Below are 27241 nucleotides of genomic sequence, written 5' to 3'. Positions count from 1 at the left end.
AAGAGGGCCCAGGACAGAGCTTGAGCTACATCCACGGTTAGAAGGCATCAAATGGCCCATGATCCAGCAAAGGAGATGGAGAAGGACCCTTTAGGCAGGTAGGAGGAGAGCCAAAACAAAGCATGTCATGAAAGCTGAGAGAAGAAAAAATCTTGTTAGGGGTACAGCGAGGTTGAAGTGTCAGAGAAAAGTCAAGAAAGATGGGATTTGAGGAATTAAATTTAGTTAGGAAAAGAGTGTTAGTGACTATTAAAAGAGCAGATTCAGTTGAGTGATGAGTTTGGAATCCAGATGGCAGAATGTTTAGAAGAGAGAGAGAGGAGAGGAAATAGAGGCAATGTGAGTAGACAGATTTTTCAAGGAGTTTGAGGGAAAAAAAAAGAAGAAGAAATGTATAAGATAATAGCTATCAGGGGATCATGGGACTTTTAAGGATGGGGGAGATTTTGGTGTGTTTTTAGGCAGAAGGAAAGGAACCAGTAGATATGGAGAGGTCAAGGATTAGAAAAGCAGGGTGCAATCTTCCAAAAAAGATGGCAGAGTAGGATGGAACGAAGAGTCATATGGCCTTGGAGAGGAGAATTGTCAGTTTTTTAGAGATTGGAAGATATTATGGAGTATAATGTCAAGACTTTTTAAGGTAAGGAGGAGGGGAGAAGAGGCCCCCATTTTCTCTTTAAAGGAAGGTTTGGAACAACTCTTGTGGTAAGTGGGATAGAAGTGCAATTAGAGAGGCATGGAAGGCTCGCCTTGTTGCAGTGAGGGCCCAGTTGAGATTAGATATCACACATTTGTGGTGACTGATCATATTGAATGTGTGACTTTCTCCTGTTCCAATTAGTAGCATGAGAAGAGGCTGGAGGGAGTAATCCAGGATTGAGAATTTGGTGCAAGCAGCAGGAAGACAAAAGGACAAGAGATATGAAAGTAGAGGATAGTGTATAATTGCATTATAAGAGATAGAGATTGGGAAGGGGTGAGAGTGTAACCACTATGAAGGTGATAGCTTAGTAAAGAATTGATGGATGAAAGGTAGAAGAAGAATAGGTTTAGAAGGTACCATAATTACTTGCCCTCTAGGGGAAGGGGGAAGGGAGAGAGGGAGGGAGAAGAATTTGGAACACAAGGTTTTGCAAGGGTAGAATGTTGAAAACTATCTTTGCATGTATTTTGAAAAATAAAAACATGTTATTATAGAAAAGTTTATTAAACTGAAAAAGAAGGTGCCATAGAGAGTCCATATTCATAGGAAGAGCTAAAATAACGAGATTACATTTAGATAAAGGAATTTTAGAGTTCTTGATCATGGGAAGGCAACCCCTATGAATGATAACAAGATTGAGGGTATGACTGATCATTCTTGTGTATAGCTGAGCTGGCATAGAGAAAGTCATGGGAATTGAAATGATTGAGGAGCAAAATGAGAGCATTTCAGGGGGCATCATTATGTATGCTGATGAGTTAGGAGGGCAGGAGGTGGGGAAATTGCTGGAAGCTAAGAAAGAGGTGAAGAGGGGAGCAGAGATGAGAGAAACTGATATTTGTCTGCTGAATGATCTTCATATGATCAGTGTTTTAGTTTAGAGATTTGTAGGAGTGTGTGTGTGTGTGTGTGTGTGTGTGTGTGTGTGTGTGTGTGTGTGTGTGTGTGAGAGAGAGAGAGAGAGACAGACACTGACACACCCAGAGAGAGAGACAGTACTGTGCTGAGTATGTATCTGGGTGTGACCATAACTATATTTGAAAATGTGGGTACCAGTGTGTATGTTTGTGACCATGTAAGGCTGTGTGACTGTGGAAGTATCTGTACCTGGGTATGTCTGTGAATGTGTTTCTGTGCAAGAATAATAGTGAGTAATAGTAACTTCCATTTTTATGCTACTTGGAGGTTTCTGCCAAATACTTTTTTTCCTTGTGACCTGGAAGGGTAAAAAGTGAGAGAGTTAATAACTCTGTTTGACAGAGGGAAGAAATGGAACCTGGGACAGATTAAGTGATTTTAGGAAATAAAATCTGAACTTGGGTTTCCTGATTCCAAGATGATTTGGATTGAAATTTTGTTTCAGAGACATAGAATTTCAAAATCTCTTCCATTTCCTCATACATAAAATGGAAATCAAAATATGTTTCTTACCTAACTCACTGGGTTGTTGTCATGAAGTGCTTTGTAAACCTTGTAGTGTTTATGTGAATGTGAATTACTGTTGACAAGAGTTCCTGCTGGGACATATTGGACAAGTAGCATTTCTACCTTTGCTTAAAGACCTCAAGGGATCCATCACTCCCACTCATCTGGGCAAGATAAATCTCTGAGGATTACTTTTCATTCTGAGATTTTATAATCAGTGACTTTTCTGCACCTATTACCTTGGGACAGATCTAATTGTTAGTAAGTTTTTCCTTATATTGAATCCAAATTGCCATCCTTGCTTTCCTTGCTAGTGCTTTCAACTGATGTTTTTATGGCCTGAACAAAGAAGTGGAGGCAGCCTGGCATAGTGGATGGAGAGCTGGCTTTGCACCCAAGAAGGTCTGAATTTAAGTTTTGCATCTAATACATCCTGTTCTGCAGCCCAAGGCAAGTTATTTTACCTCTTGGCAACTCTCTGAGACTTTGAGTTGAAGAGAAAGTACCTTCTTGAATTAATATAGAGAAATTCTTCACTGGAAATTCCCCTAACCCAAAACAATCATGATTTCAGTGCTTTTCCAGTGCATGGTTTCGAGGCCTTTCCTTATCTTGGTCCCCACCCTTTAGGAAAGAGAGATTCAGGAAGGGGTAGAAACTGGGATGGGGTGCCAGAATTTCTAAGGGAAACGATTGTTTTCAAGGCCTTTAGGAGTACAATTTTGGTAAGAAGGATGTGCTAATTGCCAGCAATCCTTCTCTGTTGTTCCATAAAGCTGATGAGGCAGGAAGGCCACTTGCCAGCCTCGTATTAGCCAAGGCTGAGTGTCTGTGTGTTCTTGGAAGTAATGGAAATGTATTTCTTTCTGAGAACCACCTCTTTTCCCATCCATTATCTCATTTTCTCCTTAGGGAAGAATTCAATTCAATTCAGTTCAGCTGCTGTATATTGAATGCCTACTTTGTGGGAGGCAGTGCTGTGGGAGTGGAGGCATTTTATATTTTAAAGGGTCTATGATCCTACTGATGTGAATCCCCCTCCCCAGCCAAGTCTTCAGGCCATAGTCCACCTGTGTCTCCTTATCCAGGGTGATCTTGTGCTCATCCTCCCATAAAAGGGTCCCATTAATATTCTAAGGGTTATTCTCTCAATGTCTTAGCATTGCATGGATTTCCATGGATACCAGGGAAAAGAGGCCTGCTTGTTGGTTAGTCCTTGCTTTGACCCTTCCACCTCCTTTATAAGTCATACATCTCTCTAGGAGATTGTGTGAAATAAAGAAAAGGGCACTGCTTTTGGAATCGGACCTGGATTCAGATTCTCTCTCTGCTATTTACTAAACTATTTGTGTAATTTTGAGCAGTTGAATTCACTTTCCACTCCTCAATTTTCTTATTTGTAAAAGGGAGGGGGAAGGACATGGTTTTCCTTCTAATTTTGAATCTAGGATCTCTTGCATAGTTGGACAATTCTTGACTTAATGAGGTGAAAGGAGCTATCCAGGAGCCTACCTGGGTGCTCATTTCCTTAGAATTGCTCTGATTGATAGGAAGGTTTTCCAAAAAGCCCCACTCTCCCTGCCCCACCCCACTGATATATAATTGTGTTATATTAGAGCTAGAGAATTCTTCTCCCCTTATTTCACAGATGAAGAAACTGAGATCCAGAAACCACAGATCTAGAGCTAGAAGGACCTTAGTGGCTATTTAGTCCCAATTCTTCACTTTATAGATGAGGTAGTTGAGATTCAGGAATGTTAAATGATTTGCTGTAAAGTCATATAGGTATGAAATATCAGAAAGGGGATTTGAGTTTAGGTCTTCTGAATCCACTCTTTCCACTAGTTTCCCTTTGGAGCCATATGGAGCAAATCTTCGCCCTCTGTCTCCTGATATCCCTTCAGATATTTGAAGGAAGCCATCATGTTCTCCATCAAGACTTTGGGACCATAGGGCCCAGTTCTCAAAGGGACCTTGGAGACCATCATCTTAGAGTGAAAAAAATAAAATCCACTTGGGACTGATGACTTATCAATATCACACAGTAAGTAGAAGAGCTGTGTTTCACATTCAGCTCCTCTGATTCTCAATTAGTACCCTTTCCACTCTGCCAAGCTCTCTATCAGTCTAGACATCCCCGTCCTCCACAAGCCATTCTCGCTGTACCTGATTTCCAGCCCTAAGATATGAGTCCCTGACTCTTGCCTAGAGTGATTGATTACAGGGCTTGGTCCTTTTTGTCCAGAGGAGGATGGGGAGCTGGACCTACTGGGACCTAATGTCTTTGCCCTTAAGAACAAGGAGAATTGATTTTAAAAACATATTTGAATCTTTTCAATCAAGTGCCCCTTGAGTATTAATCTTGGTTGTTTGTTTATGCCTCTGCTAAAGCTGGAGCATCATCTCCTAGGCTGCCTGAGGCTGTCTCTAGCAGGCCAGGCTGTGGGGCTGAGCCGCATGGGTTCAGGCTCTAGCTGTTTCTTTCCCTGCCTGGGTAAGGGCCTCCTGGGAATCCTTCCATATCTTATAGCCTCCATCCTGTAGCTCCCTAGGGGGATGTCATCCCTTGAAGGAGATATGCTGCTTGTTTTCCTTCTGGCTATCTTCTAGGTAGCAGAACTGCTTTCCTTCCTGGGTCAGAAACAGAGCTTCTATTAGAGATTTAGAGGAGAAAACTGGAGTTTAGCTTCCTCATCTGCAAGATGCTAAAAATGGGGAAGCCCAGAGAACTGGGTTCACTTTCCTGGGCCCATGTCATACAAGTAACAAGAGACTGAATTTGAACCCATACTGTTGGACTCGAAGGCAAATTCTCTTTCCACCCTACTCAGTGTTCTGCCATCTTTTGTCTGGAAAGCATTGCCAGAGATTACCTGACCAAAGTGTTCTGTGCAAAGTATCCTGAGCTTGGAGTTTAGAGTCCAGGGTGGAGTTTTGGCTGCATTAGCCCAGCAAGCTGAACTTTGGGTTTTAATTTCCTTTTCTTTGAAATGAGTTTGATAATCCTCTTGGTACTGCCTCCTTCGCAGGTTTATCATGGGTAGTGTACTTTGTAAAACCTGAAAGGGCTATTGTAGGATGTTATTGTTGTCTGATTCACTCTCTGGTCTCAGACTCCGGACTCCTAACCTCACAGGCGCTATCACCCTCATATTGTTGCTGTTAGGACCAAGACATAGGATATCCTTTGTAAACTGTAGGAACATCTTATCGGTGTCATTTATTTTTGTTACTTTTCTCTCAAGAAAGAGCTCAAAAGTCTAATAACTCCTTTGATTTATGAGGGACCTTAGAGATTATCCAAGTTAGGGATTCTTAACCTTTCTTGAGTCATGGATTCCTTTGCCAGTCTGAGGAAGCCTGTGGATCCTCTCTTGGGAAAAATGTTTCTGAATCACCAAATAAAATACATAGGATTACAAAGGAAAAATAATTTTGTTGAAATAATTTTATCAAACTATATCAAAAACATAAAAAAGTTTCTAGACCCTAAAGTTAAAAATTCTTGACCTAATCTGACCCATTTAACAGAAGAGATTACTAAGGCTTCTAGATGGGAAAGGATGTACTGAGGTCATGGCAGAATGGGGCTTGCAGTTGAGTATTCCTGCTTGGTAGGTCTTTTTGCTTCTCTGTCAATGTAGACAGAATCTGACCGGAATCTGACTCATGGCAACTAAATTAGGGATGGAGGAGATTGTCAAGATAGGAGATTGTTCTGGTGGGAGAGAATAAAGTTCTGAGCTAGGATAGATATTGTGAGTGGAGTCTGGATTCTTAGAATCAATAAACTTTGATCAAGATATGGGAGATGAAGCAGAGGGAAAAGTCGAAGTTGACTAAGAGGATCAGGCTCTGGGTGACTAAGTGGATGCTTACACCATCAATAGAAACAGGGAAGCTAGGGGGTGGGGCCATTTTGGAGGAGAAGATGAATTCAGTTTTGGACTGGGGAGTCTGACGTTTGGGTAGCATGCCTTGGTGAAATTTATCTGACCAGTTGTCCCTGGAAGAACTGGAATTAAGGTGGGAAGAGCTTACCGTTGGAGATGTAGATGTAGGAATCCCTTGGTTAAATTTCATCTCAAGAAACATTTAGGGAGAAGCTGGGAGGCAGATAAGCAGCTCATAGTCTAAGGGGGCCATTATGGCATAATAGAGTTCTGGTTCTGGAATTAAGGAGATGTGAATTCAAATCCCAACCTGGACGTTTAGAATTTCTATGCCTCTGGATAGGTCACTTAAATTCTTATCTGCCTCTGCTTATTTGTAAAAGAGAAGTAATAATAGCAACTACTTCACAAAATTATTGTTGAGGCCAAATGAAGATTATGTGTTCGACATGATTTAAAAAGCTGTGAATATTTTATTGTTATTTAAGAGATGAGATATATATGAAATATATAACATATAAAATAATGAAGCTAGACTATCACAGTGCTATATGAAGTTTGAGGAGAGGACGATCATTACCGAGCTGGAGGGCCTGACGAAGCTTCCTGGAGGAGGTGATATACGAGTTGGGCTTTAAGAGATGGACAGAAAAATGCAACTCAAAACTTCTTCATGCTTATGTAGTAAATATAGCTATGGGGAAGCCCCATTGCATCCTGTGCTACAGTGACTGCTTGGATCCCCACCTTAACTGGAAGATTCAACTCTGAGGAAGGGTTCTTATCCTAAAAACCATGAACTTTTTTTTAAAGCAAAAAACGTAAGTATAATTGGTTTCCTTTATAACCCCATGTAATATATGGTCAGCTAGGTGGTTCAGTGGATAGCGCGCCTGGCCAGGAGACAGAGGGACTTGTAGCCTCAGACATTCACTAGCTCTGTGACTCTGAGCAAGTCATTAATCCTACTGGCCTCAGTTTTGACATCTGTAAAATGAGCTAGAGAGGAAAATTGCAAATGCCTATAGTATCTTTGCCAAGAAAATCCCAAATGGAGTCAGGAAGAGCTGATCACGACTAACTGATTACACGACAGCAAATGATCCTGTGTTTTTAATTTTATTCATTTAAAAACATGATCTGAGAAGAGTTACATAGATTTCATCAAACTGCCAAAAGGGTCCATGATATAAAAAGAAGTAATTCCTTTCTACAGGTTATTTTGCTGTGTGTTACAAGAAGTAAGACCCTGGTCTGTACCATGGCAACTAGGTGGACAGAGTGCTGACTCTACCTGAGTTCAGATTCTGCCTCAGAGTCTCACTAACTGTAAGCTACTTGTCTTGGTCTCATCTACACAATGAGAGGTTTGGATGAGATGGCCTCCGACGTCCTTGACGGCTCTAATTCTATGATTTGATCTCTTCTCCCCTCCCCACTCCTCAGCAGGGTGAGGCAGAACTCACAAAAAGGATGGCAAAGTACTTTGTGGATCAATGCTAAGTCATGGCGGGTCAGCAGGACCATCTTTAGCAGAAGATGCATTTAGCAGTAGCTGCCTGGAATGGGGACCGGGCAAAAAGCCATGAGGATGAGCCTGGCCCAGGACGTGGGCCTGGATCTCTCGAACACAGACTCTGTTTACCAACATCTTAGGGTAGGTCCTGAGTTTCTCAGAAGAGTCTGAATCATCAAGTCTAAGCCAAGGCATCTGACCATCATCATCCTGGGGGCTCTGAGCATCATTCTGGATCCTCAGATGTGGTAGGACCTTGGGAGAGCCATTTGGAGGGTCCCTGAAATGGAGCTAAATGAGGGAGACCTTGGGCTTCTGGCCCTTAGCCTCTTCAGCTCAAATGAGGGAAGTTAGAGTATTTACTTGGAAAGTTGTGTGCTTTACTAGAGACCCTCAAGAGTATGACCAGGAGATAATTGGATTGTGGAGAGGGCAGGCTATGTAGGGTCTAAGCCTCAGGGAATAGAGGGTCTTTTCTAGTTCTAAAGTTAGCAACTTAGTCCAATTCCTTCTTTAAAAAAAAGATTGTAATTTTTTTTTCTCTTAAGAAAAGATATTTTTGGCCCTCTGATCTCTCCCTTCCCCCAAATTGGGGGTGGGATGACAAAAAGAGAGACAAAGATCTTGAAATAAGTATGCATAATCAAGCAAAGCAAGTTCCCACTTTGGCCAGGTCCAAAAAGAGCCCATTCTGTAACTTAAGTGGTCAGTCAGCCTGGCAAGTGGTCATTCAGCCTTTTCTTGAAGATTAGGAGGACGAGATCTCACTGCCCCCTGGGGCAGCCCAGTCTGCTTTGGAACAATTAGGATATTTTTCCTTTTATGAAACCTTATGACGGCTTCCTCCCACTGCTCCTGGCCCTGGTCTCTTGGGCCAAATTGAACAAGTCGGCTCTCTCTTCCACATGTTGTTGTTCAGTCACATCTGACTCTTTGTGACCCCAATCTTCCACATGACAGCTTTGCAAATAATTGAAGACAGCTATCATGTCCCCCAGAGACGCCTCTCTTCATCCTTTGTCCTCTTCCCTTCTCCCCTAACAGATGCCTAGGAAAATAAGGAATTTACCCTGCCCTGGAGCAGAGCCTCCTCTCCCCTTCCTCTTAGGAAGGATATCGGCTGTGACACCTAAAAATTAGCTCTTGTAAGCCATGGAGTCAGGGTGGGGGGTGTCATAGCCAGGTGAGGGAGGCTGGAACTCTATCCTTTAGGAAGATGTGAGTCAGGGTCGGTGTGACTGGCTCCCTAGTGATACCCTATCCCCAAGGCTGATGCTTTTTTAGTCACGTTGCTTCTGTCCCCTCGATGGCCCGAAGCCATGGTGGTCAGAGGCAGACTGAGAAAAGTGAGAGGGACTCTGGAAGGGGGCAGCTCCCCTTTGGAGGGGAGGTAGGATGCTTAGGACCTTCCTGGACTTAAAGGGGACCTCAGAAAAGAATTGACAGCCCATGTGGCGAAGTGTGGGCTATTGAATGGTTGGCGTGTTGAAGGAAATACTTAATAGCTTAATTGTAGACGGGCAAACTTACAAGGAAGAATTTATTTCAATCATTTTTCAGGTGTGTCTAATGAACTCTTTGTCACCCCTTTTGGGGCTTTCTTGGTAAAGATACTGGAGTGGTTTGCCATTCCTTTTCCAGCTCATTTTCCAGATTAGTAAACTGAGGCAAACAGAGTTAAATGACTTGTCTAGAGTCATATGTCTAGTAAGTGCTAGGGTTAAAAAATGAAATAGTTCTTCCCCTCAAGAAGATTATATTTTATAGAGGGAAACAATATGTCTATGCAGATATAAACAAAGTAGATACAAGATGATTTTGGTGGGGAAGGCAATACCAGCTTGTGGGATCAGGAAACTCCTCCATCAGTTAATCCATTTACAAGCATTTGTACTGTACTAAGCACTGGGAATACAAAGATGAAAAGGACACACAATTCCTGCCCCCAGAGAGCTTATGTTTTGATGGCAAACAATATGTACATGAATGGAATAGAGACAAGAAGCATTTATTAATCACTTACTATGTGCCAGGCCAGGTATTCTATTCACTCTGCTCCCTAACTGCTCCACAAGGAAGAAGAGCCAGGATATATTTGGATCATAGTAAGATGAAAGATATAACTGGAATATGGAGAGCACAGGCTACATAGAATTGGAGCCTTATGATGTGTGGGAATGATATTTTCAGGTATCTGTGGGAGGACAGAGTCTATTATGGTACTTCAGGAAGTTCCCCCTGATGTAGCTCATTGAGCCACTGACCTCTCTTTTCTCTCTTTCAATGGTACTCCAGGCATCTGGGCAGCTCAGGGATAGTTCGGGTTGTCCTCCAGGGAAGGAGATGGCCTGTCACTCAGGCACATGTGATTAGTTTCCCATCTCTTGTCCAAAGCATCGAGGAACCAATTCACAACATTATTTGGGGCTTAGAAGACTTAGATTATAAAGCTGAGAAGCACCAAATCACACAGAATTTGAGAACTAGAAGGTACCTCAGTGGCCACCCAGACCCATTGGTACCTCAAGGGAATTCCCACTACTACATGATGCTCACAAATGAGCATGGAGCCTCTGCTAATTGTCCTCTGAGAAAGGGCATTCTACCATCCCTTTCCACTTTGGGATGGCTGGAATTGATAGGAAATTTTTTCTGCTGTCAGGCCTAAACTGGTTTCTTCTCCCCCAGTGCTCCTGTTTTTGCCCACTTGGGCCAAATGTGATAAATATAATCCCTCTGTTCCATAATTGTGTGTGAAGATAGCTGTCTGCCTTGTCCTTTTCCTATCTTCTGTCCTTCATCTTATTCTCTCCAGATTCTAAATGTCTCCAGAGGTAGTTGGTGGTACAGCCTCAGTTGTAAAATGGGGATAATAACAGCAACTATCTTGTTATGAGAATCAAATAAGGTAACATTTGTAAGTGCAATGCACAGAGTAAGCGCTATGTAAATGCTCATGGACCTGAAGAATCGGAGGGTTTTCTTTTCTTCTGAATCCTAGGAGGAGACGTACCCTCTACCGTCAGAGGTGGAAAATGGGTATGAGGAGAAAAGCCAGCTTCAGTAGCGTAGAGAGAGGCCTGGCAGCAGAGAGAAACTGGGTACCCAAGTTCTTAGCACAGTGCCCGGCACATAGAAAGCATTTAATAAATGTTACTGAATTGATGGAAGACCTTGGTCTCATAAACCATAGAAAGTTATACTACTCTGAAGCTTTGAGTCCAGATATCAAATTCTCCAGAGCAAATGCATACAGTGCCATCAGAGACCGTAAGTGTGAGGAGTGGGGATGGGATGAGATAGGAATAGAAATGTGCCGCATGGTCAATCGGATAAGCAATCAGTAACCCTTTAATAAGCCCCTAGTGTGCACCAAGCCTTATGCTTGATGCTAGGGTCAAAAAAAGGGAAACGGGCAGCTAGGGGGCGCAGTGGATAGAGCACCAGCCCCGAAATCAAGAGTTTCTGAGTTCAAATCTGGTCTCAGACACTTAACACTTCCTGGCTGTGTGACCCTGGGCAAGTCACTCAACCCCAGCCTCAGGAAAAAAAATGAAACAATTCTTTCCCTCAAGATTATATTCTGCAGGGGGGGACAGCACGCATATGTGGATATATCCAAAGTAGATACGAGATGATTTTGGTGGGGAAGGACCTAACAGCTAGGGGAGTCAGAAAAGACCTCATTCAATTAACCAAGTATTTGTTAAAGGCTAGGTTCTGTACTAAGCCCTGGGAATATAAAAGGACACGCAGTTCCTGCCTCCAGAGAGCTTAAGTTTTGATGGGGGCAAGCAACACGTTCATGGATGGAATGGAGACAAGAAGCATTTATTATGTGCCAGGCCATATGCTAAGCAGTAAGAATACAGATAAAAGCAAAAAGAAAGGCCCTGCCTGCCCCCGAGGAGTGTACATGCGAGTGGGGAACGACAACCCAGAGGAGCTGACAGGGTCGGGGTCGGGGGAGAGGCCTTGGTGCAGGGGCATGGTTTGAAAGTCAGAAAGTCAGTCGACACAAGAATGGAGACTCCTCCACAGACTGGAGGCTCCTCCACAGCCCATGGGGAGAGTGGAGCTTGCAGAAGGCTGTTTCAGGCTGAGCAGGCTATAGGCCTGGTAAGCTGTTTCAGGTTGAAGAGATATTTATAACTGCATACATATGTATATGTATAAGTGTGTGTATATATATAGCATGTCTACAATATGAATGCGAGGTGGTTAGTGAAGAGAGGGTTCTAGCAGCTGCACAGAGAAGGGTGCCCTTCAGCTGAGTCTGGAAGGGAAGCAGGGTTTCCAAGGAGGATGAAGAGGGCTTGCATTCCTGGCATGGGGGGAGGTGGGAGACAGGGTCCTGTGGTCAGAACAGCTAGCAGGAGGCCAATATGGCTGGACTGTAGAATGGGAGGAAGAGAATAATGTCCAAGAAATCTGGAAATGGAGGGTCCAGAGGACCCTTGAGAAGATGCTTTAAGTGTATGGCATTCTTCCTGGTGGTTGGGGGCGAGCCACAATGACCTCCCAAGACACTGGATTCAGGACTATGGGTTGGGAAGAAGTATTCCTCCTTTTCTGCTTTTGTGGGATGGGGATCATCCAGACCTGGCCTGTGAGATGAAGTTGCAGTTGTGACTCAGCCGCCAACCCACAAAGTAAAAATTTCATAAGGCCTTTTGACTCCAGGAGCCTCGAGGGTTTGTACTTGGCCAGAAAAAAGAAAAGGTTTCTATAAGAAATCCAACTCTTCCCTTTCTGTGTACTTCCTCTACTCCCCCTAGGCTTTCTCTTTCCTTATTAGCCCCCGAAAATCTTCAGAAATATGGATCGTGGCTTGTGGTAAGTTTGGCCAAAGAAATAATTTAATGAATGAATGAATGGGGAGAGATTGAGAAGGAGGGATTGTTCTTACTCTTCGATGCCTTAGGGACCATCTAAATCAAGGAAGCTGGCCCTGAAGTGGAGCCCCTTTCCCTTAGTTTGCAAGATTTTGTGGAAGTTTTGACCCTTTAAAGGGGAGTCATACATTAGGATCATCTTTTACTTATGTAGGGATGGAGGTTGTTGGGTAGGCTTCGTATAATTCAAAACTTATATTTTTTATTTTGTTGTGAATGTAAACATCAAGAAATAAGAACTATTATTCATGAGCAAATTTCTTCCTTACTCCATAATCCTCCATCTCAAGAAACTCTCACTTGGAGGATGATTGCAAGGACTGGGTTCAGGTGACAAAACATCTAGCCATAGATTTTGAGCTAGAAGGAGCTAAAGAGATCATTTTAGATCCACTCCTTTGTTTACAGATGAGGACCTGAGGCTGCCCTGGGAAGTCTAAGTGATTTATTTGCTCATGGCCACAGATTCTATTCAAACCCAGATCTCTGCTGATTTTGTCTGATATGCTTTCTCCAAAATATCACCCACTCCTATTTGCCAATAACTAGCCGGGTGACCATGAATCACTTCCCTTATCTGTTGCTGTCACAAAGATCCCCTTTAGAGAACAGACATTGTATGGACTAAGGGCCCTTCTGGGTCTGGCATTCTATCGTTTCATTCTTTGTATTTTATCCTGACACCTACCATACAGTAGGAGCTTAACAAATGCTTATCCTTGGATTGATTCTCTAGGCTCTAAAGTCCAGCTCTGACATTCTGTGCTCCAAAGACGTTCCGAGCGCCGATGTTCTCTGGTCTAAGGCTCCATTCACCCCTGACATTCCATATTCTCAGGTTCCTCCCCAAGGGCCCTCTCAGCTCTGGCTTGATCTGACTCCTTTGGGTTCTCTGATTCAGCACCAATTCTATAGGACTTTGTGAGGAAAGCTCTTACTGTAAACCCTAAAGCCCTGTATAAAAGTGACTGATTATGATGATGATGGTGTGATTAGGAAGAAATGATGTTTTTGCCCTCCTTAAAAAACCTTATTGCCTCCCATCCAAATTCTGGTATTCAAGGCGCTTCCTTTTATGGCCTGATTCTTCCCCTGAATGCTTGCTCCATTTTGGCCAGGCTGGGCTGACTGGGTCCCCAGCATGCACCAGAATCAGTCCTTTCTCACTGTAGTTACTTGACGAATTCTTCTGATCTCCATTATTTAATCATCAGGGATTTGCTGAAAATGAACTTTTTTTTTTTTTTATTGGTGGCCTTTGGCCGTGTCTTACAGCCTCAGAACATCTAGACTTGAGCAACAATTCAATGTGAAGAAAGAAGAACTTTTGCCCAAATAGGTTAGATGCTATGATGGGGGTATGGATTAGGAATTTTTTTTCTTTAAAGAAAAAAGTGTCTTTCCGTCTAGTGTAAATTAATAATCTCACTCACATTTATGTAGCGCTTCTTTAATTTGCAAAAATAAGCAGTTGATCAGTTAGTGACTCTAACTCTTTAGTTCAGTCATTTTTCAGTTGTGTCTAACTAATTCTTTGTGACCCCATTTGGGGTTTTCTTAGCAAATATACTGGAATGATTTGCCTTTTCTTTCTCCAGCTCATTTTACAGATGAGGAAACTGAGGTAAATAGAGTAAGTATCTGAGGACAGATTTCAGTTTAGAAAGATTAGTCTTCCTAATTTCAGGCTTGGTGCTCTATCTACTGTGTCCCCAGCTGCCTCCCCCACAAATACCCAAACTCATGCGTTATCTGCATCTAGATATACACCGCATGGTCCTGTTCAGAAGCACAGGATTGGTTAAAGACAGGAGGGACAGTTAGAGGGAAAAGCTTGTGTTTGGGTGGGGCATAATTGTTGTATTCAAGTCTTCCCTTGTCACAGGACAGTTATTTCTGCCCAGCCTGGCCCCAGAGGGCCAGCTGAGAGCAGTGGGCTGAGCCACAGAGTGCCTGTGTAGGCTTGAGGTAAAGAAAAGCTTTCTGCTGTCTAGATGTGGAATGAATGTTTTGCCTTAGGAGGTCATAGGTTCTGTTTGCTGAAGGGGAGCCAAGGAAGCCACTTGATGGGAAGGTCACGGTGGGCATTCCTGCTCACACAGGGGTTGGTCAAGATGAAGTTCCTTTAATTCTGAAATTGCCATATACTGAGAGAAGAATAGATGTGAGCAAAAATGCCCTCAACCGACGTGTACTGAATTTCTACTCTGTGCCAGGCCCTAGGTTTTGGGAGGTAGACACGTACCAAAAAGTCATGGCTTTTGCTCTCAAGAAAATTACATTCCAGTGGCAGACACTAGCACAAGGGAGGCTGGGCAATGGCTTGAATTCAGAAGATTTCAGGCCCAGGCTTATGCTAGGGCTTAACTGTATGGTCTCTAGGATAAGAGAATGTTGGACTTAGAATCAAGAAGATTTATATTGAAGTTCAGCCTCAGCCATTTATTGGCTGTGTGACCTTGGGCACACTTCACTGCTGTCTGCCTCAGTTTCCACATCTATAAAGTGGGGATAAATAATAGCAACCCCCTCGAGTTGTTGAGGATCAAATGTGATAATATCTGCAAAGTACTTTCTTTTTTAATTTATTTTTTTAACATATGCAATTCTTCCATATATATTTCCACATTTATTCTGCTACTTAAGAAAAATCAGATCAAAAAGGGAAAAAAGGGAGGAAAGAAAAAAAAACAAATAACAAAAAAGTGAAAGTATTATGTTTTGATCCACATTCAGTCCCTATAGTCCTCTCTGTGGGTACAGATGGCTCTCCCCACCACCATTCTATTGGAATTGGCCTGAATCACCTTGCTTTTGAAAAGAATCACATTCATCACAGCATCATGTAGTCTTGTTGCTGTGTACAATAGTTTCCTGGTCCTGCTCATTTCACTCAGCATCAGCTCATGTAAGTCTCTCCAGGCCTCTCTGTATTCCTCCTGCTGGTCATTTCTTACAGAACAATAATATTCCATAACCTTCATATACCACAATTTATTCAGCTATTCTTCAACTGGTAGGCACCCCCTCACTTTCCAATTCCTTCCACTAAAAAAAGGGCTGCTACAAACATTTTTGCACAAGGATCCTTTTCCCTCTTTTATAACCTCTTTGAAATACACGCCCTCTAGAGATGCAAAATACTCTTAAAATCTTTAAAACACTTTAGGAATTATAGGTTTTTAAAGCAGTTATGAAATGGAGACAATTTATACATGCTCCCCACTTTCTGTTGTGAGAAAAGCAATTGAAAATTTTAAAATGCTCTAGAAATATGGCTTTCTTCACCTTGACTAAAAACTTAGAAACCTCTTCCTTTTGGACTTTCAAGCTAGTCTCTTCCCTCTGATGATTATCTCCAGTTAAGTCTGTTTCTATCTTTTTTTTGTATGTGGTTGTTTGCAGTTTGTCTCACCCCATTAGACTGTGAATTCCTTAAGAGCAAGGGGGCATCTTTAGCTTTCTTTGTATCCTCATCGATTAGCATTGTGCTTTGCATACAGAAGGCATAAAATAAATGTTTGTGGACTGGCTGAGTTCTTAAGGAGAGATGACATTCTTTTCTTTTATTTATTTTTTTTTCTGGTTACATATGTACATTCATTTTTTTTTAATTTAAATTCTTCCAATCTTTCTTTTTTTTTAATTTTTTTTTATTTTTATAATTATAACATTTTCTTTGACAGTACGTAAGCATAAGTATTTTTTTTTTACAACATTATCCCTTGTACCCCCTTCTGTTCCGAATTTTCCCCTCCTTCCCTCCACCCCCTCCCCTAGATGGTGGGCATTCCCATACATATTAAATATCTTATAACCTAGGTACAATATATATGTTCAGAACCGAATTTTTTGTTGTTGTTGTTGCAAAGGAAGGATTGTATTCAGAAGGTAAAAATAATCTGGGAAGAGAAACAAAACAAAACAACAACAACAACAACAACAAAAAACAATGCTCACAGTTTACACTCATTTCCCAGTGTTCCTTTTCTGGGTGTAGCTGATTCTGTCCATCATTGACCAATTGGAACTTATTTGGATCCTCTCATTGTTGAAGAAATCCACTTCCATCAGAATACATCCTCATACAGTATCATTGTTGAAGTGTATAATGATCTCCTAGTTCTGCCCGTTTCACTCAGTATCAGTTGATATAAGTCTCCAAGCCTCTCTGTATTCCTCCTGCTGGTCATTTCTTACAGAACAATAATATTCCATAACATTCATATACCATAATTTACCCAACCATTCTCCAATTGAACATTCATTTTAAAAAATACATTTCTTAAGAATCATATTGGGAGAGAAAAATCAGAACAAAAGGGAAAAATTATGAGAGGGAAAAAACCAAAACCAAAGAAAAAGGAAAAAAAGTGAACCTAATGTGTTGATTTATATTAAGTCTTTATAGTTCTCTTTCTGGATGTAGATGGTGTTTTCCATCCAAAGTTTATTTTGCCTTGGATCACTGAATTGCTGAGAAGAACCAGACCTTTCATACTTGACCATCGCACAATTTTGCTGTTACTGTGTATACTGTATTCCTGGTTCTGCTTGTTCCACTCAGCATCAATTCATGTAAATCTTTCCAGGCCTTTCTAAAACCAGCTTGCTCATCATTTTTACAGACATTTGATAGTTCATTCATATTCCATATACTATAACTTATTCAGCCATTCTCCAACTGATGAGCATCTACTCATTTTCCAATTCTTTGCCATTACAAAAAGGGTTTCTATAAATGTTTTTGCATATGTGCAAAAGATCTCTTTGGGATATAAGCCCAGTAGAAACACTGCTGGATTAAAGGGTATGCACAGTTTGATAACTCTTTGGAAATAGTTCCAAATCATTCTCCAGAATGGTTGGATCTGTTCACAGTTCCACCAACTATGTATCAGTGTCCCGGTTTTCCCACATCCTCTTCAACATTTGTCGTTATCTTTTCCTGTCATCTTACTGGCTGGAGATTTCAAGGAAGGCTTCATGGAAGAGAGGTAACCCTAATCCAGGCCTGGCTAGATAGGTAGGGAGTTTACAATTTTGGGATTGGAGGGCCTAGATGCAAATCTTGGCTTTGCTGCTACTTAGCTTTTTCTTCTCTCTGGGTTATCACAGAGGGAGAAACTGAGGCTCTAAGATGTCCGTTGAAATAGTGGTGGGGCCATATTTTGGAGGCCCTTGAGGGGCTGGGGAGTTAATTTCTCGAAATCCTTTCCTGAAAGAGCATTATGGGATATTGGAGATGAAAATAGAAGACAATTTAGAAGCTCCACTCAGGGTAGAATATATAGAGAATTTTGCAGCTCAGAACTGAAAGGGATCTTAAAGTTCAGGAATTCCCCTTGCAACTTTCTAGATAAGATAGAGAGAGAGCAGGTATATTTGCTGACATTTATGTACTACTTTGTTTTATAAAGTGCTTTACAAATATTATCGCAGGTGATCTTCACAACAAACCTGGGAAGGTGATAGATTCTATTATTATCTTCATTTTACAGTTGAGGAAACTGAGTCAGATCAAGGTGTATCCAGTGCCCAGGGTCACACTAGCTAGCAGGTGTCTGAAGCTGAATTTAAGCAAACACTTCTTGACTCCAGGTCCTCTGTGCCACCCAGCTACCTATAATCCCCCAGTCTGATTTTTCACTTGCAAGTAGTGAAATGTGGTAGTAAAAAGTGCATGGGGAAATATGCAAAAAAAATGCCTATAATCTTTGCTTGAACATTTCTAGTGTATAGGAACTAGCTCACATTCCTATAAAGTTTTATAGTGGTTATTAAAACTTTTCCTCATTTGGTCCTGTGATCATCACACTAGCTGGTGAAGGATGCAGGGCAGAGAATCGGGGAATCTCAGAGCGGGAAGGGACCAGCTAGTGCAGGAATCTCTTGGACTCTCCTCCTGGAATCTCCCCAGTGGGGGCTCTCTCCAGCCTGGACTTGAAGACCTCCGGTGCTGGGCCGTCCATTACCTTATTAGGCTATTTCCCAGCTCAGAAACTGTCAATGGACTCCCCATTGCCAACTACTGAAGTTTTAACTCCTGACTGTGACATTCAAGGTCTTTCATCAACCTCCTCACGCTCATCTCAGAACATTCCTCTTCAGGCTCAGCATTTTAGTCCAATCTACTGTCTCTGGTCCTCTGAGATGGACTTTTCTTAGAAGATGCCTTTCTTCCTTCAGACTTTAATTCTGATGTGCCCCTTCTCTTGTTGCTTGGGGACTGGAGCCTTGTTAGCCCAGAACATCGAATGGCAGACTTGGAGTTCTAATCCTGTCCCAGAATTTACTGGCTGTGGGATCCTGGGAAAGTCGTGTAATTTCTTTCAACATCTGTGAAATGGGGACAATAATAGTCCTCACCTTCCAGGGTGGTGTGAAGATCAATGAGATAATACATATAAAGTACTTTGCACACCATAAAGCATTATATGAATGTTCATTATTATTGTTATTATTGAATTTTTCCCTTATTGATTTTCTAAGTGAAAAGTTTTTCTCTTCCTATTCAAGTTTCCCTGGATCTCTACTTGTTCTCCTCCGATTTTATAGAATTTTACAGTGAAAAATATCTCTGGAGTCAAAAGCTACTTCCTCCTCTGTGACTCTGGGTCATTGACTGTACCCCTGCCTGCCTCAGTTTCCTCATCTGTAAAATGGAGGAGTTAGACTAGATTACCTCTGAGGTCCCTTCCATCCTGCTAAGTCTATGACTGTCATACTTAACTGTGTGCATGCCATTTCTTTCCTGTTGGAATACAAACATGAAGTGGTCCCCTCCTTGGGTCTAGGAATTAGGTGACTGACTTTCCAGCTCTCTCTCCCCAGCACCATGCACACAATTGGTATTGAAATAATGTGTTTCACGGAGTTGAATTCATTTTACAGAAGAAGGCGTTGAGGTTCAGAAGGGGTGGGACTTGTCAGAGTCACTGTCACACCTGAGCAGAGGTCCCGGCGATGGAGGCAATCGCCACTCCCTCCTTCGTTCCTTCTCCTCCCTCCGCAGTTCTTTTCTCTGACAAAGAGAAAGCAGGTCAAGTCTCACCCCTCTCCCTAAGTGGGGCACCCTAGGGGGTTAACACCAATCCCTGTTTGTTCCAGGCAGTGTTTCCAAAGCTACCACCTCCTTCGGATGCCTTCACTATTCTCTCCTCCTGGAGAACTAGGTCAGAATCTAGGGCAACAAGTCCCCATAGAGAAAGAACCTGGAGGCCCAGGGGAGTCGGAGCCCACAGCCGACGTCTGAGATGACCAGGGGGCCTTGGGGTAGCAACGGGGTGACCATCTTCCCCAGGGGCCCTCTGCCGCCCTGCTTCTTAGTGGGCCTGGAATCCGACACGGCGGCTTTCATGGGAGGGTTTACTCCCAGTTTCTAGGCCTGGCTCTGCCACTGATTCTCTGGGTGACCCCTCGAAGCTATGATTTCCTCTCTACAAAATGGGCGTGTGTGTTTTAGACCAGCATATTTATTTCTAAGTTTCCTTAGAAAAATCTGTTTATCTTAGAGTTGTAGAAAATGAACAATAGAATTCTCTGGAATTTGGAACAGTAGGATGCTGAAAGTCAGCCTGGAATCAGAAGACCATCCTCCTGAGATCAAATTTGGACTCAGACATTTACTAGCCGTATGGCTCTGGTCAAGTGGCTTAACCCTGTTTGCCTCAGTTTCCTCATCTGTAAAACGAGCTGGGGAAGGAAATGGCAAGCTATTCTTAGTATCTTTAGGTCATGGCTGTAAAACAACCAAGTAACCACAAGAGATTCGTAGAATCCAGAAGATTGGATCCAAGGACCTTAGAACTCCAGAATCCTAAAGGACTTGAAGTCTACTTCCCACCTCCAAGTCCTGACATCGGGGTCTCCTCCACAATTTCCTTGATGGGGAAATCGTCCAGACTCGGGTCTGCCCAAAGTCTCACAGTTACTGAATGCCAGCGGAACCTTCCTGGCTTCAGAGCCAGTGATCTCCCTACTTCCTGTACCACATTTGTCCCAAACACTGTCGGGTCAGATAACGAGGGGACCCTGAGCCGCATTTCCCAGCATCAGCCGGGAAGGGAGGGGCACCCTGGGGAAGTCGGTATAACGATGGAGAAGAAACCTCTCTATGGTGACTATGTTGACTCTTAGCCTGAGAATATCAAAGTTGGGAAGGACTCTGGAAATGCTAAAGTCCCAGCTGCTGGACCCAGCCATGGGGAACTGGCTTCTCAGCCAGTTCTAGTTCCCAGCCCTGGACTCTTCCTTTTCCAGACATTTCCATGGCTCTTTAATAGAGAAGACGCTAGTCGGGGGATCTCTGGCTTCCTCCTGGGCGGAAGGCAGCAGTAGTGTGCAGGGCAGGCTGCAGAAGCCCCTCCCAGGCCCAGAGCCAGCCATCCCCTGAGGGATTCACACATCCTCTATTTGTTTCTCACTTTTAGTGACGATCTCGCCAGCTTACCCTGCCAGGGCATCTTCACGGCCCAAACAGGATATTAATAAATATTTATGTGGAGAGGGAAGTGCCGAGATTAATCTGGGGGGAGAGGCCGTGTTTTGTCCCTTACACGGAGAGTTCCTGAGCCCCCCCTTTCCCTCCGGTGTTGTGTATGTGGTGCCTGGGCACTTGCCTGGTACCTCTGTGTACCCATGTGTAGTGTGTGCATGTGTGTGGTTCTGGGGGGTGTCGGGCCTGCAGCTTCACTGACGGGAGGATGTGCGGGTGAGGAAGCCTGCTCTAACGAGAAGATCAATACGGCTCTGCAACGTTTACCATTATGGCTGATGGAGACAAACCTCGTTTTATGGTAATAGATGGTCACCTATCTGTTCTGTTGCTGCTCTGGGACTCGGATCACGTCGTCCAGCCTTCCCGTTCCACAATAAACAACCTGGGACTAAGAGAAGGGGAGGGTCTTGTCCAGCCAGATCTCCCTCTCAGAAGCCAGCTCTCCGCTACAGGCAGTGTGTGCTTATTCACTGGCGGCGTGCATAGGATTCAGAGCCAAAAATGAACCTCAGCCACAGGCCTTCCAAAGCCCCTCAGTTTACAAAGGCTGAGGCTGTGGCCCGGGGGAGAAAGCAATTTCCCCAAGGCTAGCAAAGTGGCAGGGCCGAGACTCGAACCCAGAACTTTGGCCGAGCTTTGCCCGTGCTGGGTACCAAGCATCCCAGTGGGCAGTTTCCAGTGCCTGCCGCCCTTCCCTTGTGAGCTCTGAGGCTTCTTTGCTTCAAGGCCCCGGAGATTCAGGTCGGCTTAACAAGCGTTCTTGTGGTCGCCTTGTTTATTGAGGGTCCTTTAGCATCTAGCACAACCCTGTCATTTTACAGAAGAGGAAACTGAGGCCCCGAGGGGTAAAGTGGCTTGCCCAGCTCCTACGGCTGGGGTTCGAACCCACGCCTCCTGACTCCAGAGCCAATGTCCCCGGCAGCATGCCGCCTCCGTACGGGTACATCGTGCACGCATGTTTGCGCACGTGTGCGCTTGGGAGGGTGCGCTGCGCAGGGGTGGGTGCGCTGCGCAGGGGTGGGTGTGTGCCAGCGTGCACCTCGGCGTGCTGCCCGTGGGCCGCTGTCTGCCCGTCTGGTTCAGCCGTGTCTGGGGGGCTTCGGGGGCCAGGCTGGCTCCTCTCACTCTGCGGTATCTCCCCTCACCCTCTCACTCGTTCTGCCCTTCAGCCCTCCTGCTTGGATTAATTTAAATCTTTTTGTTTTATTTTGGAGGCAAAAGGCGTAAAATGAGCTGTTCGGTGTCTGAGGCTGATTCCAGGCCCGAGGCCCTACCTGTCCCCTCTTGCTTTCATTATTACAGCAGCTTTGTAACAGGTTCCTCCTCCCTGTCTTCCCTTTCCCTAAAGTCCCTTTCCCACAGCTGCCAAAATCACAGGAGGGGGTGCTGGACCTGGAGGCGGTGCTGGACCTGGAGTCGGACGATCAAAGTTCTCATACGGCCTTGGGCTGTGTGAGCTGGGGCAAATATCCTGTCCTCAGTTTCCTTATCTATAAAATGGGGATAATAACATCTGCTTCCCAGGGTTACTATAAAGATAAAATAATATTTATCAAGTGCTTCGCAAACTCTAAAGCGTTTTTATATACGCTGCGCCCTTGTTGCTGCTGTTATTAATTAGCATGGTACTCCAGCTCGGAAACCTGTAGGATCCCTCTTACCTCCGGGTAAGAATAAGCCCCTCAGCTTCCCAGTATGTCTGACTGCAGGCTGCCTCTCCAAGCCTGTTCACATGTTTCCCGGATTGGAACTGGAAGGGTCATCAGATTCGACCCTTATTCATGGAGGAGGAAACCGAGGCTTACTGTGACTTGCCTCTGCCTCGGGTCTGCGGTGGGATTCGACCCGTGACTTCCTGGCTCTCGGGGAGTCAGTGTGCCGTGCTCCCTGCTCTCGTAGGTGAGCCCCAGTCTCCTCCCGGGCGGGCTTTGAGCTGCTCATTCCGTGTCCCTTTGCCCAGGCGTCCCTCACGGCCAGGGCACACTCCCCGCCTCGGCTTGGAGGCGGGGCCGGGTGAAGGGCAGGATGAGGGATGAGAGTGGGGGATTGTGGGGGCATCTTCGGGTAACTAGGAGGCTCCCGTTTTTAAACAGGCTGCTAGATGCACACAGGGTCCGTGGGCTTACTGAGCGCCAACAATGTCCTCAGCATTGAAGTAGGATTCTCCCAAGCCCTGAGCCCGGGGGATAGAGTTCTGGGCCAGGAATCCAGAGAACTGAGTTCAGATTCTTTCTCAGACACTTACTAGCTAAGTGGGAGGCCTGTGTATGTCACCGCACCTCTGGCTGCCTCAGTTTCTTCTAACTCTGAAATGGGGATGATAATACCACTGCTTCCCAGGGTGGTTGTGAGGATGGAACAAGATAGTATTTAGGGGGCACTTAGCAGAGTGCCTGGCATACAGTAGGCACTTAATACATGGGCCCATTTCCTTCCCTCCCTTCCCCCTCTGCTTGAAGCTCCCTAGTGACCAGGATCTCCCATTCCTGTGGGAAAAGCTCACTTTCTCAATTGCTGGGGAAGAGAATGCTTCTACAGGAAGCCTTTCCCACTCCCTTTTAATTCCAGGGCCTTCCCTCTGATAGCGCTTTCCCATCACTCTTGAATAGAACTTGTTTGCACATGTTTGCTTGCTTGCTGAACCCTAGTTGCTTTGTAAACTCCTGGAGGACAGAAACTTCCTTGTATCCCAGTGCTTAGCACTTAGTAGGTCTTAATAAATGTTTGCTGACTGACTGAATTGAGTCATTTGAAAAGTTAATGCTGGGAGAGAGCTGGCTAGATAGAAGCTGGTGTGAAAACTCCCCAAGGATCGCCAGGGGGTTGCATCTGCACTTGCCATCAGGTTAAGTGGGGCACTGACAGAACAAAAGCCAGTCTTATCCTCAGCTGAATGAATGAAGTCCTAGTGTCCAAAACAAGGGGGGCATCAGTTCCCTTATCCCGTGTCTGAGTCGGGGCTGGGGAAGTTAGTCTGAAAAGAGATTTGGTGAAGGACAAATAAATACATGCATGAGAGCTGTTTTCAACCATCCAGTCAATCAAGTAATAACATTTATTAAGCATCCACTGTGTACCAGCATCTCAGAACCTCATGAGGGAGAAAGCAGCATGTGTGCAGACAAGCACATGAACAGGATAGATTGGAAATAATTAACAGAGGGCAGAGAGAGAGTGGCTCAAAGGGGCCCTGTAAAAGAAGGGTTGTTCCATTTGGTCCCAGGAGCAGAAATGGGAGGGAGAGGGCAGCCAGGGAATCCAAACTCTGCTCAGAAGGACCCAGAGCCTTTCTGGCAAGCAGCCTGGAGGAAGTGAGGGGCTCCCCTTGTCGGACTTGTCCAAGCAGGCTGCTGGGGGATTCCTGCACCGCGTGGGAGGTGAGCCCATGTGCTCCGAGCATCCTCAGAACCCGCCATGGCATGAAACTCAAGGAACTGGAGGCTTGTGCATTGCGTGGGCTTCTGGAGTTTCGTGTCACTCAGATGTTTCTCTGGTGACATCAGGGCTTTTCTGGAATCATATGGAGGAGAAATCCAAGACAAGAAACAGCTAGTGCAGGTTTCTCTCTGTCTGTCTCTCCCTCCCTGCTCCTGTCTCTCTCTGTCTGTCTCTCCCTCCCTGCTCCTGTCTCTGTCTCTGTCTCTGTCTTTCTTCTCTCCCTCCTTTCCTCTCTTTCATGCTCACTGCCTCACTCTCCTCTCTCTTTCCTTCTATCTCATCCATCCCTCTCTTTCCCTCTGCCTCCTTCCTCTCCCTCTCTTTCCCTTTCCCTCCCTCCTTCCCCCTCTCTCTTTTTCTTTCTCTCTCTTCTCCTCTCTTTCTGTCCCCCTCTTCCTCCCTCCCTCTCTCTCCTGCTCTCTCCCTTTCTTTGTTTCCCTGTTTCCTCCTTCTCCCTCTCTTTCCCTCCCTTTTCCGCTCTTTCTCTCTTGCTCTTTTGTTCTTTCTCTCACTTTCTCTGTCTCTTTCCCTCCATTTCTCTCTCCTGCTCTCTCCCTTGCTCCCTCTTCACTCTCCCTTTTCCTCTGTGTGTCTCCCCCCTCTCCCTCTCTTTCCCTCCCTTTTCCTCTCTTTCTCTTTCTCTCTTGCTCTTTTGTTCTCTCTCACTTTCTTTGTCTCTTTCCCTCCATTTCTCTCTCCTGCTCTCTCCCTTTCTTTGTTTCCCTGTTTCCTCCTTCTCCCTCTCTTTCCCTCCCTTTTCCTCTCTCTTTCTCTCTTGCTCTTTTGTTCTCTCTCACTTTCTCTGTCTCTTTCCCTCCATTTCTCTCTCCTGCTCTCTCCCTTGCTCCCTCTTCACTCTCCCTTTCCCTCTGTGTGTCTCCCCCCTCTCCCTCTCTTTCCCTCCTCTTCCTCCAGCTCTCTCTCACTCTCACTTTCTTTCCTGCTCTCTCTTTCTTGCTCCTTCTCTCTCTTCTCTCTCCTTTTTCCTGCTTTTTTTCTCTTCTTTTTCTGTATTTCTCTTTTATTGTTGTTCACTTTCTTTGTACCTTCCTTCCAGTTTGTTTCATGCTATTGGCCATTTAATACGGCTTTTTAGAGTTTTTTGATTTTTATTGGTACACTGAATAGAGACCTAGACCTGGAGTCAAGAAGTTTTGAGTTCAAATCTAGGCTCAGATACTTACTAGCTGTGGGACCGGGGACATGTCCCTTACCACTCCTAGCCCCACTTTCCTCATTTGGAAAGAGAGGATAATAATGGCACCCACTTCTTTAGAGTTGTGAGGATCAAATAGATATCGAAGTGCTATATAAATAAATACTAGTCATTATTATTGTTGTTGCTATTGTTATTTTACTGGAGCCATTTCCTGGAACAGGGCTGCCCCTGGCGCACTGCCCCCCTTTACTCCCCCGTCTCTTCCCTGTGACAAAGAAAGATAATTAAACAATATCGTCTGGAAACAAACTGATAGTGTAAGCAACTTTGTTCAGCTGTAGCTCATCACTTCTGCTGAGAGGAGTGGAATAGGTTTCAACATCTGTTTTCTAAGACCATAATTGGTCCTTGTATTTAAGTTGAGTCCTCTCAGATTGCCTCTAGTGTTTTCATGTATGTTGTCGGGTATGGAAGCAGCCTCTGGGCCCAGTAGATCACTGAGTGCTGATCTTAGAGCCAGGAAGATTTGGATTCAAATCCTGCCTCCAATACTTCCTTAGCTCTAGGACCCTCTCAGCCTTGATGTCCTCATCTGTAAAATGGGGCTAATAATAATTCCTGCCAAAGTGTTATTGTTGAAAATCAAATTGGATAATACATATAAAAGTGCTCTTTAAATCTCAAAGCATTACATAAATGCTAGTTGCTATTATTATTATTAGACAGCATATATTGTTCTATTGTTCTTTCTGCTCTCTATGCCCGTTCATATTTTTCTGAGTTGCTCCTATTTGTGACTTCTCACCATTCAACACTATTCTATTTACATACTATGCTTTGTTTAGCCATCTCTTGGTCGATGGGCAGTCAACTGTGTTTCCACTTTGTTACTACTGCAAAAAGTGTCTCTGTGTATCCTGGTAGATTTAGAAATTTCCTTTCTGTCTTTGACTGCCTTGGGTTTGTGCCCAGTTGTGGGATGGCGAGGTCCAGGCGCATAAAACCTTGGAGGGACTTCTCAAATAATTGCAAGTTGTTTTCCAAATGGTCTGACCAGTTTACTGCTCTTCCCACAGCACATTAGTGTTTGCATCTTCTCACATTCCCCTCCAGCATTGACTATTTTTGCCTTTCATCATCTTTGCCAATTTGCTGGGTGTGAGGAGAAACCTCAGTTGTTTTAATCTGCATTTCATCATTCCATTCAACCCAATTCAACAAACATCTGTTCATTTCATGAAACGGTCTGGGCCCTGTGCCTGAAGCAGGAGGCAGAAAGGACCTTTTGGGTGGAGAGGGAAAGGAAGGCCTTCAGGGCTGCTGGGTAGAAACATCCTGGACCCGGGAAACAGAAAATTAAGGGCTGGCCTACTAAGCCTCGGCCACTGACGCGCCGCGTGATTACTGCGCCTCTTCTGACCTCAGTTTACTTCTCTTGTCAAGTGAGGAGGCAATTCTCTAACAAGGGGAACAAGAATTCTCTAACTCTTGGACAATCTGTTTTGCTTGACTATGCATATTTGTTACAAGAGTTTTTTGTTTTTCTGTAGTGGAGGAGGTAAGAAAGAGAAGAGATTTTTGTTCAATGAAAAAAGAAATGAAACAAAAGAAAAACATGATGATATTTATATAACGAAATTTATAAGCAAGTTGATTTAATTTTAGAACACTTGGCACATGTTCTCTTATTTTACCTTCGTAACAATCCTGGG

The 27241-nt window shown here is 44.2% G+C and overlaps 1 protein-coding gene and 1 long non-coding RNA gene across 12 annotated transcripts in view; one reads left to right on the top strand and one right to left on the bottom strand.

Annotated features, from left to right (window-relative positions):
• LOC141563261 (uncharacterized) overlaps nt 1–6254 on the bottom strand; it is a 42853-nt gene extending 36599 nt beyond the window's left edge. Inside the window, exon 1 of the long non-coding RNA XR_012488380.1 lies at nt 6170–6254. This is a non-coding gene — a long non-coding RNA (uncharacterized LOC141563261). The remainder of the gene's footprint in view (nt 1–6169) is intronic.
• ARRB1 (arrestin beta 1) overlaps nt 1–27241 on the top strand; it is a 119228-nt gene that overhangs the window by 52819 nt on the left and 39168 nt on the right. The window contains exon 1 of one of the 11 annotated variants that reach the window (XM_074304085.1): nt 6338–6842. The exons of 9 other annotated variants lie outside the window; for them this stretch is intronic. In XM_074304085.1, the coding sequence (XP_074160186.1) occupies nt 6817–6842 (26 nt within the window). In that variant the 5' untranslated portion in view covers nt 6338–6816. Of the gene's footprint in view, nt 1–6337; nt 6843–27241 lie in introns of those variants that run through there. One more of the 11 variants, XM_074304082.1, reaches the window with a different exon arrangement.

This window comes from Sminthopsis crassicaudata, chromosome 3, assembly GCF_048593235.1.
Source record: "Sminthopsis crassicaudata isolate SCR6 chromosome 3, ASM4859323v1, whole genome shotgun sequence".
Classification (NCBI taxonomy): Eukaryota; Metazoa; Chordata; class Mammalia; order Dasyuromorphia; family Dasyuridae; genus Sminthopsis; species Sminthopsis crassicaudata.
The sequence above is the reverse complement of the archived record's forward strand: the minus strand, read 5'-3'. Positions and strand labels throughout refer to the sequence as shown.